This window comes from Ambystoma mexicanum, chromosome 3p (assembly GCF_040938575.1).
Source record: "Ambystoma mexicanum isolate Mex_15411 chromosome 3p, UKY_AmexF1_1, whole genome shotgun sequence".
In the NCBI taxonomy this organism is placed as follows: Eukaryota; Metazoa; Chordata; class Amphibia; order Caudata; family Ambystomatidae; genus Ambystoma; species Ambystoma mexicanum.
In genome coordinates, this window is record NC_090925.1 from 388,527,267 (window position 1) to 388,542,852 (window position 15,586).

The following is a 15,586-nucleotide window of genomic DNA, read 5'->3' on the forward strand; positions in this document are numbered from 1 at the left end:
AACTCATGAACACTGATGCCAATATTGGCAAGTTACAAATGATTTCCGCCCACAGTTCAGCTTCCCAAAAAGTACTGACCCTAGCTTGGGGTTTGGCTATTCCCGGTGCCCTTCTACTAATGAATCATGATAGTTTGCGATGATTTGATTCTGTAATTTCTTATCCGGGATGTACAATCGTCCTTGGTAGTATGGTAGGTTGTCCACGATCGTATACCAGTCTCCCTTCCCTAGTCATTCCTGTTGCGCTGGTGAACTCATAAAGTGTTGCAGGTCAGATTTTAAATTGTCTAGAGTGGTGGTTGCGGCAATCATGCTTTAGATTCGTCCTTCAGAGATGATGGCAACGGGGTCTGGTGTAGTGAATGCCTCTTCTCCCTCACTCATGCGAGACAGGACGTCCACTTTTCCATTGCGTACTTCGGGTCTATAGGTGATGACGAAGTCGTATTCCGCAAAGAAGAGAGCCCAGCGGAGTTGTTGTGGTGATTGCACTTTAGCCGTCTTCAGATATTGTAGATTGCGATGATCTGTGACGACTGTGACTGTATGTCTAGCTCCAAGAAGATAATGCCTCCAGGCTTTGAACGCTGCCTTAATTGCTAGCAGTTCTTTATCAGTGATTGCATAATTCAATTCAGAGGCTGAAAACTTGCTAGATCAGAATGCCACGGGATGCAACTGACCTGTTTCAGGGTCTTGGAAGCATCAGTTTCGACCACGTATGGTAGTTCTGGTCGAGTAGGCCGTAGACTTGGTGCTGTGGTAAATGCTTGTTTTAGCTCCTGGAAGTCTTTCTCTGCCTATGCAGACCAATTAAATTGTTTATTTTTCCGTAGTAAAGAGGTGATTGGGTGGACGATCTGGGAGAACCCGGGAATGAACCAGCGATAAAAGTTGGCGAACCCGCGTACACTCTAATAATAATAATAATAATAATTTGTCATTTATATAGCGCTACGCTGCTTATTATTATCCACGGTGTGTGGTGCTCATTTATCGACCTCGGAAGGATAAAAGGCTGAGTTTGGCCCCGCTAGGATTCGAACCTGCATCAGCAGGCTCTGCACGGATGTCAAAGCGAGCGCTCTACTCGCTGTGCCACCTGACCGGCTTACTCTGTACTCCATTTATGGATGTCGGTGAGGGCCAGTTAAGGATAGCTTCCACCTTGCGTGTGTCCATGCATACGCCCCGTGTTGTGAGATCAAAGCCGAGGAATTCTACCTCTGTCACATGAAAGAAGCATTTCTCCAATTTGGCATATAGCCGGTGTTGCCGCAGTTTCTCCAAAACTGGCCGGACATGATTGATGTGGTCCTCCTTGGTGGTCGAATAGAAAAGAATGTCATCAATATAGGCAAGAGCGCAGATGTCCAACAGTTCCAAGAGCACGTCATTCATGAAAAATTGGAACGCCGCCGGGGCATTACATAGTCCAAAGGGCATAACCTGATATTCATAAAGGCCATTTTTCGTGCAAAAGGCCGTCTTCCACTCGTCTCCTTTTTTACGCTTACTAGATGGTAGGCCCCTTGTAAGTCTAGTTTTGTATATCTCTGAGTGTTGTTGACTTGATCGAAGAGCTTGGGGATAAGCAGTAACGTGTACCGGTTTTTTACTGTGATCTGGTGAAGTGCTCTGTAGTCAATGCAAGTTCTCAGCTCTCCCTCCTTTTTAGGCACAAAAAAGAGGGGCAAGGATGCAGGGGACTTGGACGGACGAATTCAGGTGGTAGTGAACTGGTGAGGCCCAGTATGGTTTCTTTCTTCGATGAACCTGGGTTGGTAAGACCTTTTAATGAGAATCCCTTGCTATAACAGGTGTCGGCACAGTCTTGGCGAAAGGTCAGAACTCGTTTACGCCAGTCAATCCTGGGATTGTGGGTCTCCAGCCAGGGCATTCCCAATATCATCTGGAACTGAGGAGCGCCGATGAGATCGAAGGTGATGTCCTCTTGGTGACCGTCCTGGCACAGAAGCGTGACCTTCTCGGTGTAATGCGTCACGGGGCCGGATGATAGCTGAGATCCATCAACTCCTGTGACGTTTTCCGAAACCTGTTTCTGTCGGAGAGGCAGGCCTATCTGGGTAGCCAGATCTTGGCAGTGGTGAGTGTCACGTTGCACACGAGTACACAGTAACACGAAGCACCGGCCTTAAGGATGGAGCAGCTTATATAGCTGAGCTTCTGAAGCCACGCCCACCAGGTTCAGCCTGCCTGCCACACCCAATGAGTCAGCACATGAAGACCAGGCCTAGGGAGCCACATCTGATGAGTCAGCACATGAGGATGTTCTTTGGAATAAAGGCTTTCAGCTCCTGGAAAGTTCTTGTAAAATAAAAGCACTCCTACACTGAAATAAAGTAAAAGCACTCCTGCACTGAAATAAAGTAAAAGCACTCCTGCTCTGAAATAAAGTGTTCCTGCTCACATCTCCATATGAGCCTGGCGCCAAAGGCGCCAGGACTGAGTCCAGCCAGGGCCCATGTGTTTACAGGTCCCAAAGGGACAGAAGTGAGTCAAGTGACCCATTGCCCCCATCACTAGATGGTGTGGTTTTTGTGTTCTGGGGCCTGTGGCCATGACACAGCGTTGTAGTTCCTGATATGCGTTTCAGAGGACCATAGGTTCCTAATGGCAGGGGTCCCACCATGCCTTAAATATACACTTGCCCTTAGCCATTGGTTAGTAATACATGACTCATGGCAGCCAAGATGAGAGCAGTGGGATCTTTGCATCAACATTCTCCCGTCAAAAGGCCTGAACATCTGGATAAACATGGGAGTGTTGGGGTGGTCGATAAAGGTCCCAATGGGAAATGGGGGTTTGCGTTGCGCGTGCCATATTGGTGACTGTCCGTTACCTTAACCATTCAGGTAAGTTGGGCCTGGGGTGGGTTAATTACTGCTGGGTCAGTGACTGGGGGGACGGCAATGTTGACAAAATGTTGCGATTTAGCATCTAACTAGTTTAGTTAATAAGGAAAGGATAAGTGTTACTTTTAGTGTTACTTTGTGTCTAAGTTGATACATTTTAGATTTGCACGTGCACAACAAGATAGTGCCAAATCTGCTGATGCAATATAAAAACAATGTCGGTGTGTGGTGTGCCATGTAGCGCCTAAATTTGTGCAGCAAGGAGCTTCATATGCGCACGTGAGAAAAGAATATTTGCAATGCAGAAAACAGTGTGAGAGGGCGTGGTAGTCTTGAACATACATGCATACATGGGGGTCTTTAGGGACATCTGTTGGGACAGTTTGGGTACATGGTGAATATACAAATCTGTATGCCGTAAGTCCTCTCATAGCTACAATTTATGAAGGCCCAGAAGCCTGGGTTGGCGAGAGGAACTCTGTGTCACTGGGAAAACTGGTTCAGCAAGGTTGAGGAAAAGCAGCTGCAATAATATCAGGTGGTCAGCTACAGCCACGCTCAGGTTTTTACGACTTGGTACTATTGTGGATAGAAGATGCAATCTTTTTAAGTACTTGGGAGCCTTTTATTCATTGTCCAGGGAAGTCAGGCCATCTGGTAGAGTTAGTTTGGGACAGAGTAATAAACCTGGTACAAGAGATGCTTAACGGCAGAATGAACAGATGGTTTATGGGTTTCAAGCAGGTTCTCAGGATGTGCCCAGAGGCCAAGCGTGTTGAATTGGTAGTCTGAAATAAGGACCACAGCAAGTCTGGACAGATAGGATATTTATCGCCAGTTCAAAGGGAACTTGTTTATTCCTTCCGCTCCTCATGTTGTTGAAGTGTCCTTGCAAAGACCATGTGCATCACATTAGAGGTCCTCAGCCAGTTGGAACTTGTAATGAATTATGTTTGTTGTGTGAATTTGTAACTATGGGACAGCGTCAGGACCTTGCAAATATATGTTGGAACGGGATGGTAGTTAAATAAATGTGTACAATAAGAGCGTGGGAATTAAAGGAGATTACATGTTTTTTGTATAGGTTTGACCATTGCTTTAATGTAGGAAGGTATAGTATGCTCGACTCCAGGTTTGCATCTGGTAAGAGAAGAGACACTTTTGCGTGCATACTGTAGTGCTAGCATGATAAGGTGGCTACCTGTACATTCAGCTTTGTTCCTTTTATGGAGTAATGGTTCTGTTGACTTCGGTCCCGGGAATCAGAGATCAGACATGGCAGATACCAATTGAATTCTTGTTTTGGCCAGCTGAGTCACAGGAGGTAAAACAAGGCACCATTGTTAAGGTTCTTTTAGAAGCAGTAGTTATAAAGAAGGACATTGTGGTTCTCGCAGCCAATGATGAGGGAGGCGGAGCGTGGCGCATAGTCTTGTGCATCGATCCGATCTTATCGCTAAGGGATGTGTCTGAAGAGCAATTGTTCGAAGATGCCAAAGGCACAGGAGAGATGGTTTTAGAGATTGAGGTGTCTGGCCAGATAGCGATAGAGCAAAGGGAAGTGCCACAGACCATGCTCATCGTTAGAAATACATCGCCATATTGGAAGGAGGATTTGGAGATGGTGCCAGAGCATTTATAATAATAATAAAATAATAATAATAATTTTGCATTTATATAGCGCTACGAACCCTCAGGTATCTGAGCTTGCTTATTATTACCCACGTTGTGTGGTGCTCATTTATTGACCTCGGAAGGATGAAAGGCTGAGTTTGGCCCTGCCGGTATTCGAGCCTGCGTTAGCAGGTTCTGCACGGATGTCAAAGCGAGTGCTCTACCGGCAATCCTCATGATGTGGGGCTGTTAAAGAGTGTTGGAGCAATATGGATAAAACTGAAACCTGGTGCGATACTAGCAGGTGTTAAGCAGTACCCCTTGTCTAGAGAGTCTGACAAAGGGATTTATGGGACCGTTATGGCATTGTTAAAGCACAGCATTATACAACATTTCTGTGTCCCCATGCAACATGGCCATCTACCCTGTGAAGAAAGTGAATGTGTCCAGTTGGAGGATGGTCTAGGATTTGCGCCCTCTGAATAACATTGTTGAGGCAATCCTGCTACCATTCTCTGTAATATCCCTACTGGGTCCACTCAATTCACAGTGATCGATTTAAAGAATTAATTTTACTCGGTCCACTTACACCCCGATTCTCTGTACCTCACAGCGATTATGTATTCTGGTCAGAGATTCAAGCACATAAGATTGCCCCTGGGGTACTGTGAATCTCTCGAGTGTTTTCAACAGGGTGGTTCAGCTGGATCTGGGGAATTTACATGTTTCTAGTACAGTCATCCAATACTTGGATGATTTACTAGTCTGTAGCACTTCAGAAGAGCAGTGTTGAGGAGATTCAAGAACACTACTCACCCTGCTTGTGGAGAAGGGGTACAAAGTGGACAAAGAAAAATTGCAATATTTCCAGACAGAGGTAGTATATGTGGAGTAAGTGATATCGCCCGCAGGAAGGAAGGTAATGCCAGAGAGAGCCACTGCAGTTCAGAATAGTCCCCAACCAGTGACCATGAAAGAAATGCAGCAGTTTTTGCGACTCCGTTACTATTGTTGACCATGGATCATTGAATACTCCAGGTTCACAAGGTCCTTACTGCAGGGACTTAAGGTAGCACAGAAGGAGAAGGGTCCGATAGAATGGTCTGAACAGATGATGACCTGGTTTCGGGAACTCAAGGCTGCGATAAATAATGCTCCGGTCTTGGCGACCCTGAATTACAAGAACATTTTTTTCTATTTTCCCATTCAAACAGGTAAGTGATGACAGTGTTCCTGGCCCATAAAAAATCAGTAGGCCATATACCTTTTGTGTACTACAGCGGACTCTAAACCCAGTGATCCAAGGACAGTTCCCTTCTGAACAGGCTTTAGCGGCAGCTGTTTTTGCAATTCAAAATTCTTCAACCATTACCCTGGGTTGCCCAATATTGTATGTTGAGCATGCACTCTTTGCAATCTTGGAAAAGTCCAATTCGACTTTAACGGCCTAGAGATTCTCAGGGTCTGAGGTATTCCTATTAAATGCTTCCATACATCCAGTATGGTGCCACCTACTCAGTCCCGCGACATTTGTAGCTGAGCCAGTGAAACCGATGACATTGTCCACGACTGTGCGACTTATGAGGGAGAAGAGGAAGAGAGGATGAATTTTAAGGATGATGCCTTGGAGGGAGTCGAGGTACTCTTTGTTGATGGGTCCTCGAAAATGAAACAGGACACTGTGGAAAGGTATACGGGTGCGGCAGTTATGGGCCTTGTGGATGGGGAATACCAGGTCAGGATGAAGAGACGTTTGCCTTAACATTATTCCATGCAAGCGGCAGACCTAGTGGCACTTATAATAGCACTGGAAATGAGTAAGGGGAAGACGGTCACTATTTATTCTGACTGCCTATGTAACCTTCACTGTACACTCAGGCTTGGCAAGGTGGCAGAGAAGAGGGTTTTGGAGATCTGACATAACCCCTGTCAAGCATGCTGTGCTATTATCCAGATTAATTGACTAGCTAACCCTGTCCACAGAGGTAGAAATTGTTAAATGCACTGAGCATACTAACCGTACTAGCCCAAAAGTGCTTGGAAATGATCACGCAGACAGAGTAGTGAAAGAAACTGCATATTTGCTATTTACAGATTCCCAGAAAATGTGTCCCAGCAGGTACAGTTGCCAGCCCTGTACACTGCAGTCTGCTTCGGGTATGGAAATGCAGGAAAGAGCACTTAAGGATTTAAAGGCGCTCTGGGCAAAGAGAGGATGTGCCCTCTCACCCACAGGTTTTCTGTGGAGACAGGAGCTTATGGGAAAGGTAGTAATGCCTGTAGAGCTGCTTCTTGTGGTTTTAAAGCAACTACATTACCCATCGCACACTTCTCTGACAAATTTCAGCGGAGCTCCCGGAGGAATGGTCCATACCAAACCTCCAAGAATAGGTAAGTAGATTTGTAGGGGACTATATAGTGTGCAGAGAATTCAATCTTGGAAACACCATGGGGACGGTAAGAGGAGTATTGCCTAGGCCCTTTGGGCCATTTCAGGAGCTCCATGTAGATTTCATAGATATGATTCAGAGATTTAATCATTTCAATTACCTCATTGTCGTTGTTTGCCCCTTTTCCGGATGGCTTGAGGTTGGTCCCTGCGTACACCCTGATGCTAAGGGCCTCATTACACAGTAGGCGGTAGGGATTTAACGTTACCGGTAATGGAATACCGTTAACGTTCAATCCCCATGCTAATTACGACCCGGCTCACCGCTATTAGTGGCACCGCTAAGTACGGCGCCACTAATAGCGGGCAGTCCGCGTGCGCGCGACCCTCCATCCCGTAAATAACGCCATGCCACTAATAGCACTGCATCACAAGGCGAGCGGACATGCCAATAGCGGCATGGTAAATCCCCCAAAACCCCTTACCGCCATGGCGCTAATACCGCCATAGCGAACCACCCATTAAGAGAACTGAGCAGTGTTCCCACCTGCCACAGGTGGACACAATCAGCACAGGTGGAGGCAATGGAGACTGTGGCAGCCCAAAAGGAGCACACCACACCCCTTCCCACACCAAGATGGTTCCAATACTTGCAGCATTAAATGGGCTGGAGGACATGATTGCAGCGCAGCAGCAACAACAACAGGCAGCACAGAGGAGACGCAGGAAGAGGAGGAGGGCAAGACAGCCACAGCAAGCACCACCACGGCACCTAATCATACCACAGAGGCACCCACCAATCCCCAGGATCAGAGCCAGTCCATTCAATCTAACCGCAGAGCAGATACACACCCTGTACCGTCTGGACCGGGATACCATCACCAGCATCGTGGACATGATACACAACGACATTGTGAGTCTCATAGACATCAGAACTGCCATCCCCCCTCTACTGAAGGTGGTGACTGTGCTCCACTTCCTGGCCACAGGCACCTACCAGCATACAGTGGGCCAGATGCATGGCATCTCACAACCAGTATTCTCACGCATGCTGAACCAGGTACTCGGTGCCCTCCTGAAGCATGCACCTGAACACATATTCATGCCACGGACTGCCCAGGAGATTGCAAACACCAAAGTTGGCTTCTGTTCACTGGCAGGCATCCCAAGTTGCATCGGGGCCATCGACTCTACCCATGTGGAATTGGTTGTACCACATCACAATGAAATAGTCTACCGAAATAGGAAGCAATTCCACTCCATCATGGTCCAAATGGTATGTGATGCCAACAAGGTAATCACACATTGTTGTGCCCGTTTCCCCGGATCAACCCATGATTCCATGGTCCTGCGGAACTCAACTATCCCACGCTACATGGAGCAACAAGCCAGACAACGTTCGTGGCTACTTGGTGAGTTGCAGGACAAGCACATGTCAGTGTGATTGGGGGGGAGAGATACAATGGGTGTAGCTTGTCGTCCGTCGGACGAATTCACATACAGATGTACGCCAATGTCCATCTGGGAAGCCCGCAACGTACTTCAGATGAACGGACATGCAAGTATAAGCTACACAACATAGATGACAATCCAGGTGTACAAACCTTATACATCCATCAACATTGCACAACATTCCACGCCACAAAATACACAAATGTCATACATGCCGTCAAGATAGTCATACAGAATTAGTCCAGCACAACAACAATAATGCAATGTGCCCTTGAGCGCATGCAAAGGGATCACCCCTAGCCATAGCATAGCACCCACACCTATAGCACCACTGAAGTGTTGCCTCTCAGAATGAGAACATCAATGTTGGAATGGCATCACACAAGCAGTGTGGTACCAAATCTGCCTGGGCCCAGGGACACGTCAATTACTGTTGGAGGCATTCATGGGGCATGTCTACTTGCATGGTTGAGCTCACCTTTGCACATTGCACTCACACAGACCATCTGTATGTTTGCTGTTAATTGTGTACTTCAATCACAATGCAAAGTCCATTCGTGTGATATGAACAGGCTGCTCTTGAGTTGAACAGTAACAGGACCCCATTCGTCCCCCCATACAGGTGATGCCGACTATCCCCTGAAGAGGTGGCTCCTCACCCCTGTACGGAACCCACAGAACAGGCACAAAGAGGAATAAAATCGTGCACATACCCGTACCTGCATTGTGATCGAGCAGACTTTTGGCCTTTTGAAGACACGGTTTAGGTGCATTAGCAGGTCTGGTGGCGCTCTGTTGTATGGCCATGAGAAGGTGGCCAAGATCACCATGGCATGGGTCATGCTGCACAATATGTGTATCAGACGGAATGTGCCACTGCCCCCTGACGTTGAAATAGAAGCACCTGATGAGGATGATGATGGTGATGAGGACAGAGGTGAAGGGGATGCAGGTCATGCAAGAGGGGATGGCCAGGAGGGACGTGCTGTGAGACAGCATCTGATCAACCAAATATTCTGAGTAACATGGTTTCGTACTGTCACATGGATATGGGTAGTAGTGCACTGGTGCCTGTTTGGAAGCGTACAATGGACCATGGCGTCAATAAAGTACACATACACAATGAAGAAGTACAAGCCTGTGTTTTGTTCAAACACCAGTGTATTAAGGAACGTAAAGCAGAAAATGTGCATGTCCCCAAACATCCCACCACCCTTCCCTTCCCCCCACAACAGTCCCATAACACTCTTCCCCCAACCCCCCACAACAGTCCCATAACACCCTTCCCCCCACCCCCCACAGCAGTCCCATAACACCCTTCCCCCCACCCCCCAAAACAGTTCCACATGTGTCTTGCACAATGTTTCCCTCCAGCCATGCAAGCAGTGGCTTCACCATGCACTCCCTATTGGCCATTGCCAACACCAGCATTGGGAGGCTGACTAGAGGTGTGCCTGGTGGTGCGTGAGGAGCAGCGGAGGGGGCTTGTCTGCATCGAACTGGCAGATGAGGATGTGGCAGACTGTCCTGGTGGTGGTGGTGGTGGGAATTGGCGGTCCAATGCGTCCGTTATCCGTGTGAGGACCTCCCTGACTCGGATGATCTCCCCACACAGCCTGTCTGTACATGCCTCCATCCCCTCCCTGGAGTGCCTTGCTGTCTCCGTGATGTCTGCCCTGAGACGGGCAGCCTCCTCAACATGCTGCCCAACCAGCACAGTTATTTCTTGTTGCCGCTGGCTGATGCTGGCCAGGACGAGGCAGTGTTGGGTCCTGGTGGTGTGGCTGCTGTGGCCTGTGATGGGACCTACTAAAAGCTCCCATGTTCTCATTGTCAGTGACATTGGACCCAGGTGTGTGCTGAGGTGATGGCTCAGGGTTCCAGGGGGGGTTGGGGTGTGCATCTCCATGTGGAAGTCGGTGGGGTCCTCCACATCTGATAGTGGAGCTGAGGGTGGGCCCTCTGTGGCCGGGATCAGTGGTGGTGGGTTAACCACCGGAGGTGGGACAGTTGTTGGTGGTGTGGCAACTTGTGGCTTGGAAGTGGCGCTCCAACGATGTTTCGCACTCAGCTTCTGGACCCTTCTCCATTTGCCACTTGAGGTTGTGGGGGTGTCCTCTGTGTCCAAAGCCCTTTGTTTCTTATGCGCAGGGGGTGCTAGTGATGCATTGCCAGCATCCTCACTGTCTGTATGTGAGCCTGTTGGGGACAAGAAGGGTGATGTTACTGGTTACGGTTCAATGTACTTAATGCAGTATACATCAATGATGCAGTTGTGGGCATTTGGACTACATTGTAAAGGATACAGGTGATGTGTCAGTGCAGTGGCTCATCCATGCATGGTTGTGTGTGGCACTTGTCTCTGGTGATGTGTGCATGTGTGTGTGTTTGGGTCTGACACTGACATGGGCAGGGTGTGATGCATGTGTGGATGTTTGCCCATCCATGAGGTGATTCTGGGCTCACATTTGAGGGGACCAGTAGATTCACATTGCATGCTTTCATGTGTACACTCACCTCCATCTGAAGTGGTTGCCACGCCATGCTCCATCGTGCCGACTCCCTCTATGCATTCCACGCCAATGAGATTGGCGCATGTCTCCTCTCATTCTTTAAGTTTTATGGGCGACCCAGATCCACCTGCTGTGGCAATTTGGTGGTTTTCGGCAAGGATGCTTCTCACCCGGAGTCTCAGGTCATCCCACCTCTTTCGGCACTCACGCACATTGCGGGTGGTGGTGCCCACAGCACTGACTTTTAATGCAACCTCAGCCCAGATTGCCTTTTTTTTCATGAGAGTCTCCCGCCGCATGTCGCAGGCAAAGACCACGGCGGCATTGTCAGCTAGCGTCTGGGTCAGCATGATAAGCTCCTCTGAGGAGAATTTTTCTTTCCGCTGCCGGTCGGTGTTTTTTTCAATGCCTTGGGCATGTTGAGGGTGTCCCTGATGATTTCCAACTGCAAGCTACTGCAAACAGGTCCAGGGGGCAGAGGATGGCAATGGATTGTGTTTTTAAAGATGGCGGCCATGCTCTTTCCCGTTCCTGTGTGATGACAATATTTCCGGTTCCGCAATTTAACGATCACCGCTAATAGCGGTGACTGCTATTTGCATGCAGCGTGAGGGCAGAGGTGCTATCTGCACTTTCGTAGAAGGCGGTAAGAGACTTTTTAGGTTCTTTAGCAGCATGGCGGTAGGGTCATTACCGGCATGGCGCTATGCTCGTGTCCGCGTACTCGTAATGGTACGCTATTAGGGCGGACACGTTAAGAGCGTCATGCCGGTAATTTGAGATTTTTAGCGCACAACGTGTAATGAGGCCTGTCTGCAGAACATTTTTGGTGAGGGAGATATTTTTAGAAATCACTTGGCTCTTGGGATTAAGCACAGGTTGTGTTCAGTATACCACCCTTAGGCCAATGGAATCATAGAGAGGTTGAACAGAGATGGGTTCATCTATCAAAATTTGTGTAGTGATTTGCATAAGAACTGGTATTATTGTTTGCCAATCGTTTTGTTTTATTTGAGAAATCAGCCAGGGAAAGATCATCTCAGTCCAAACGAGATTGTGACTGGGCGTAGGGTCGAATGGCCATTTATGTTTAGTACTGTCCGGCAGATGGCCTTTGGTCGCAGGTTGCTGGATTACGTAGCCTTATTATGTGCTTCCTCCCTCGCACACATAGCCATTAATAGAGAACATTTGGTACCCTTGCAGATGGCGAGGGAGACGCGCCAGGGCTGCTCTCTCTCGCTACTTTTATTTGCACTTGCTATTGTGCCGCTGACAGCAGTGCTGAGGGAATGGCACTTACAGAGAGGCATTCAATAGTATTCACACATGGTTATTCTTTCACCTTATGCAGATGATATAGCTATATTCTTAGAAAATCCAAGGGAAAACCTTAACCCGTTGATGAGGCAGATAGTTCAATTTGGCAAAATGTCTCGGTTAAAAATGAATCCTGGCGATATTCCCTCTCACTGCCGGGGTGGTGCTCTTCGGAGATGATTATGGGTTTAGATGGGAGCTTGTCAATGCTAGATACCCAGGCATAGAGATATCACGAGACACAGATGTTTTATTCAGGGAAAATGATGGTAGGGCAGTGGACAGGTTACAGGAGCAGATTGACAGATGGATGGGTGTTCCCCACTCCCTAATAGGTCACGCTGCGGTCATCAAAATGGTGGTGTTCCCAAATTTCTTTACTTATTCCACAATCTCCCAATTGTTCTTCCCAAATGCTTTTTTAAAAGACTACAAGGAATGCTGATGGGTTCGTATGGGTGGGGAAGGTCGTGAGGGTATGGTGAGAGGTGCTTACGCAATTTTATCAGGGTGGGAGGAAGGTTCTGGCACTCCCAGACTCTGAACATTATGTATGGGTGGCACAAGCCCACTTTCTATCATTCTGGTATGAGACGGGACCCAGCAGGCCCCACGTCCAAATTTAGAGATCAATTGTGGTGCCACAGCTTCAGTAGGCGGAGATTCTGGGATAGATTTGCCAGAGGAGAGGATGCATTGGGGTACTTGCTGGCACATATGTGGCATGTCGGAGATTGGCGGATAAAGTAGAAGTGGCAGTGATGTATTCTCCGGTATTTCCATTTAAGTAAATTCAGGGTTTGAGAATCACTAATGAATGGGTATATAAGGCTTTAGTGGCTACACTGGGAATTGCGACGCTAGGAGACTTTTTCACGAATGTCGTCTTCCTGAGTTTAGAGGACTTTAAAAGGTGGGTGGGGGGTGACCTCCCTAGAGGTATTCCTCTATTTTAGGATTAGGTTTAAAACCTTCTTCCTTGCGTTCCCACAACAGCCACGTACATTCCCACTACTACATGAGGTGATGGAGGCTTTTACTGAGGGGTAGTTGATCTCCCAGATTCATGAGAAGATGAGGGCTGCCTTACCGCACTTAGGAGACAAAGGAAAGCAGCGGTGGGAGAGAGCAATTGGAGCGAAGATTGAGGATGAGGCATGGAATTACATCAGGGCCCAAACATGTAGTGTGTCACTTTATGCTCGGTATAAACAAATACACTTTAATTTTATGTACACCAGACCTATTACACGCCATCCAAATTGCACAAGCATTACACTGAGTGGGGAGTGCTTACATTGTAAAGCTGCTCATGCAGATTTTGTACATCTCTAATGGAGGTGCCCTCCCATTATGCATTTCTGGAGGGAGGAGTTTGAAACCCTGTCGGCTCTAATTAAAGATGCCCCCCGCCAATGGCTCTTCTAGGTCTGACCATGGGTCTGGCTCGGCCGTATAGATGACTGCAGGCCTATTGCTGATTTTAGCCCTATGAAGAATAGCTATGACATGGTGGAAGGCATAATGGCTAGAGGATATTGCCTATTGTCATGGTTTTGATGTGGCTTACATCCGTACCTTACCGCTGCATGCCTGCCCTCTAGATGTCTGGGGACCATATCTTAAGTTCTTTCTAACTGAGTCGGGAGTGCCACTCACTCCCAACAACTTCACCAGACTGATTATGCTGGAAGTAGAAAAGGGCTTTCTGATGCGCTGGGGGGGGAGGTAGTCTTATTTTACTGGCTGTAACAACACCCTGAGTTGTTGGGATATGTTGGGTTTGCATATTTTGTCATCTGCCCCAGCGGACTGATACATTTGAAAACGGACAAGTACATTTTGGGGTCCTGGAGGAAAGTGTGGGTATATTCTTATTTAACAACACTCTGAACTGTTATGTTATGTTGTGTTATGTTTATTTTTATGAAATCCCTTCTCAGTAGAAATTAATATTTCTTTATTGGCTGATCCCACAAGTGTTGTCTGCAAATTGAGGAACAGGAAACAGTATGTTGTAAAATGTTGAAAGTAAATAGAACACCAATAAATAACAATCTTTGTGTTATTGATTTCTTGTAGACTATCTTTGGGAGAAGATCCTATGCCATTTTGGAATACTCAGGTAAGCTGAAGAGGACAATGCTACACTGACTCTCTCTCTCTCTCTCTCTCTCTCTCTCTCTCTCTCTCTCTCTCTCTCTCTCTCTCCATCTCTCTCTCTTGCTCTCACTCTCTCTCTTGCTCCTTATTTGTTTTGCTCAGTATCTGTGTCCGTCTTAAATGTAGCTCCCTCTATTACATTTTCATGGCCTCTTTAAAGACACTACAGATTATATAACAAATGAAATTAGTTATTGATTAATTCAATGGTGAAGTAACTTCTTCATCCATTCAATTGAAGCTTTAAAAATTTTTTAATAGCATGGGGCAATCATTCTGCTTACTTGGGAAACGGAAGAATGTGAGTTACCTTCATAACAAAAACTCTGTTTGGCTTCTAAACCTCTGAGGAGACACAAAGAAACAAATGGTCAATAACAGATCTTGGCTTGTGAACCTATGATGAGACACAGAGAAACACATGATCAATAACAGAGCTTGCCTAGAATCCTAACAGCTAGATTTGTAATCACTGTTCCTGTTTTAGAACAATATATTTACCATACAGTTGCGGTCGTGGTTGTATAGTTAAGGGTACATCACACAATCTGTGTTAAAATGGAAATATACTTTCACCTATAACCTTTGAACAAATGGATGAATCCTTTACACATTTTGGCAAGCTACTAAACCTCACAGATCATGCCGAATTCGGTAAGACTCCACGACTTGATCAAAAGTTATAAGAAGCTGAAAACAGATTTAGTTTTTCGCTCTCTTGGAATGGAGTTTACCACAGGCAAATGGAATGTCGTTTAAAAGCCAATTTCTCAAAATTGGCTCTGTTGATTTTCCAGATTTTTGACACATATGTACCCTTTAGTAAGATGCTGTTTAATCTTCAAACATTTTGAAAATCACATCAGCCAAAGTTGAGATATGAATTTGTAAGTAAACGTGAACTTATCTATTTTTTTTTACATGCGCACATCACTTGTCATGATTGATTTAATATATGGCAACCTGCAATACGCGTATGAAGGTCTGAAAAATATTTTCTTATTAAAGTTAAGTTGTGACATCACTACTGAACTATGATAAGAACATGACATCACTACTTCTCTGAAATCAGCTATTGCAGTTGAGTTGTTTTGTCTCAAAGCCTCATGCTTGAACTAGTACAGAATAGAATTCCAGCTGTCACTGCAGCACTAAATTAAAGCCATGACATTGACAAGCACTTTCAAATTACTTTCTTGTAAAATAGCTTTTGTAACATTTTACACCCATTAGCTGATAAGGACTGTTCATGGTAG

The 15,586-nt window shown here is 46.6% G+C and overlaps 1 protein-coding gene across 1 annotated transcript in view; it reads left to right on the forward strand.

The window, feature by feature from the left end:
• Positions 1–15,586, forward strand: part of LOC138579901 (piezo-type mechanosensitive ion channel component 2-like) — a 2,232,767-nt gene that overhangs the window by 62,021 nt on the left and 2,155,160 nt on the right. The window contains exon 3 of the mRNA XM_069650129.1: positions 14,250–14,292. Coding sequence (XP_069506230.1) covers positions 14,250–14,292 — 43 coding nt within the window. The remainder of the gene's footprint in view (positions 1–14,249; positions 14,293–15,586) is intronic.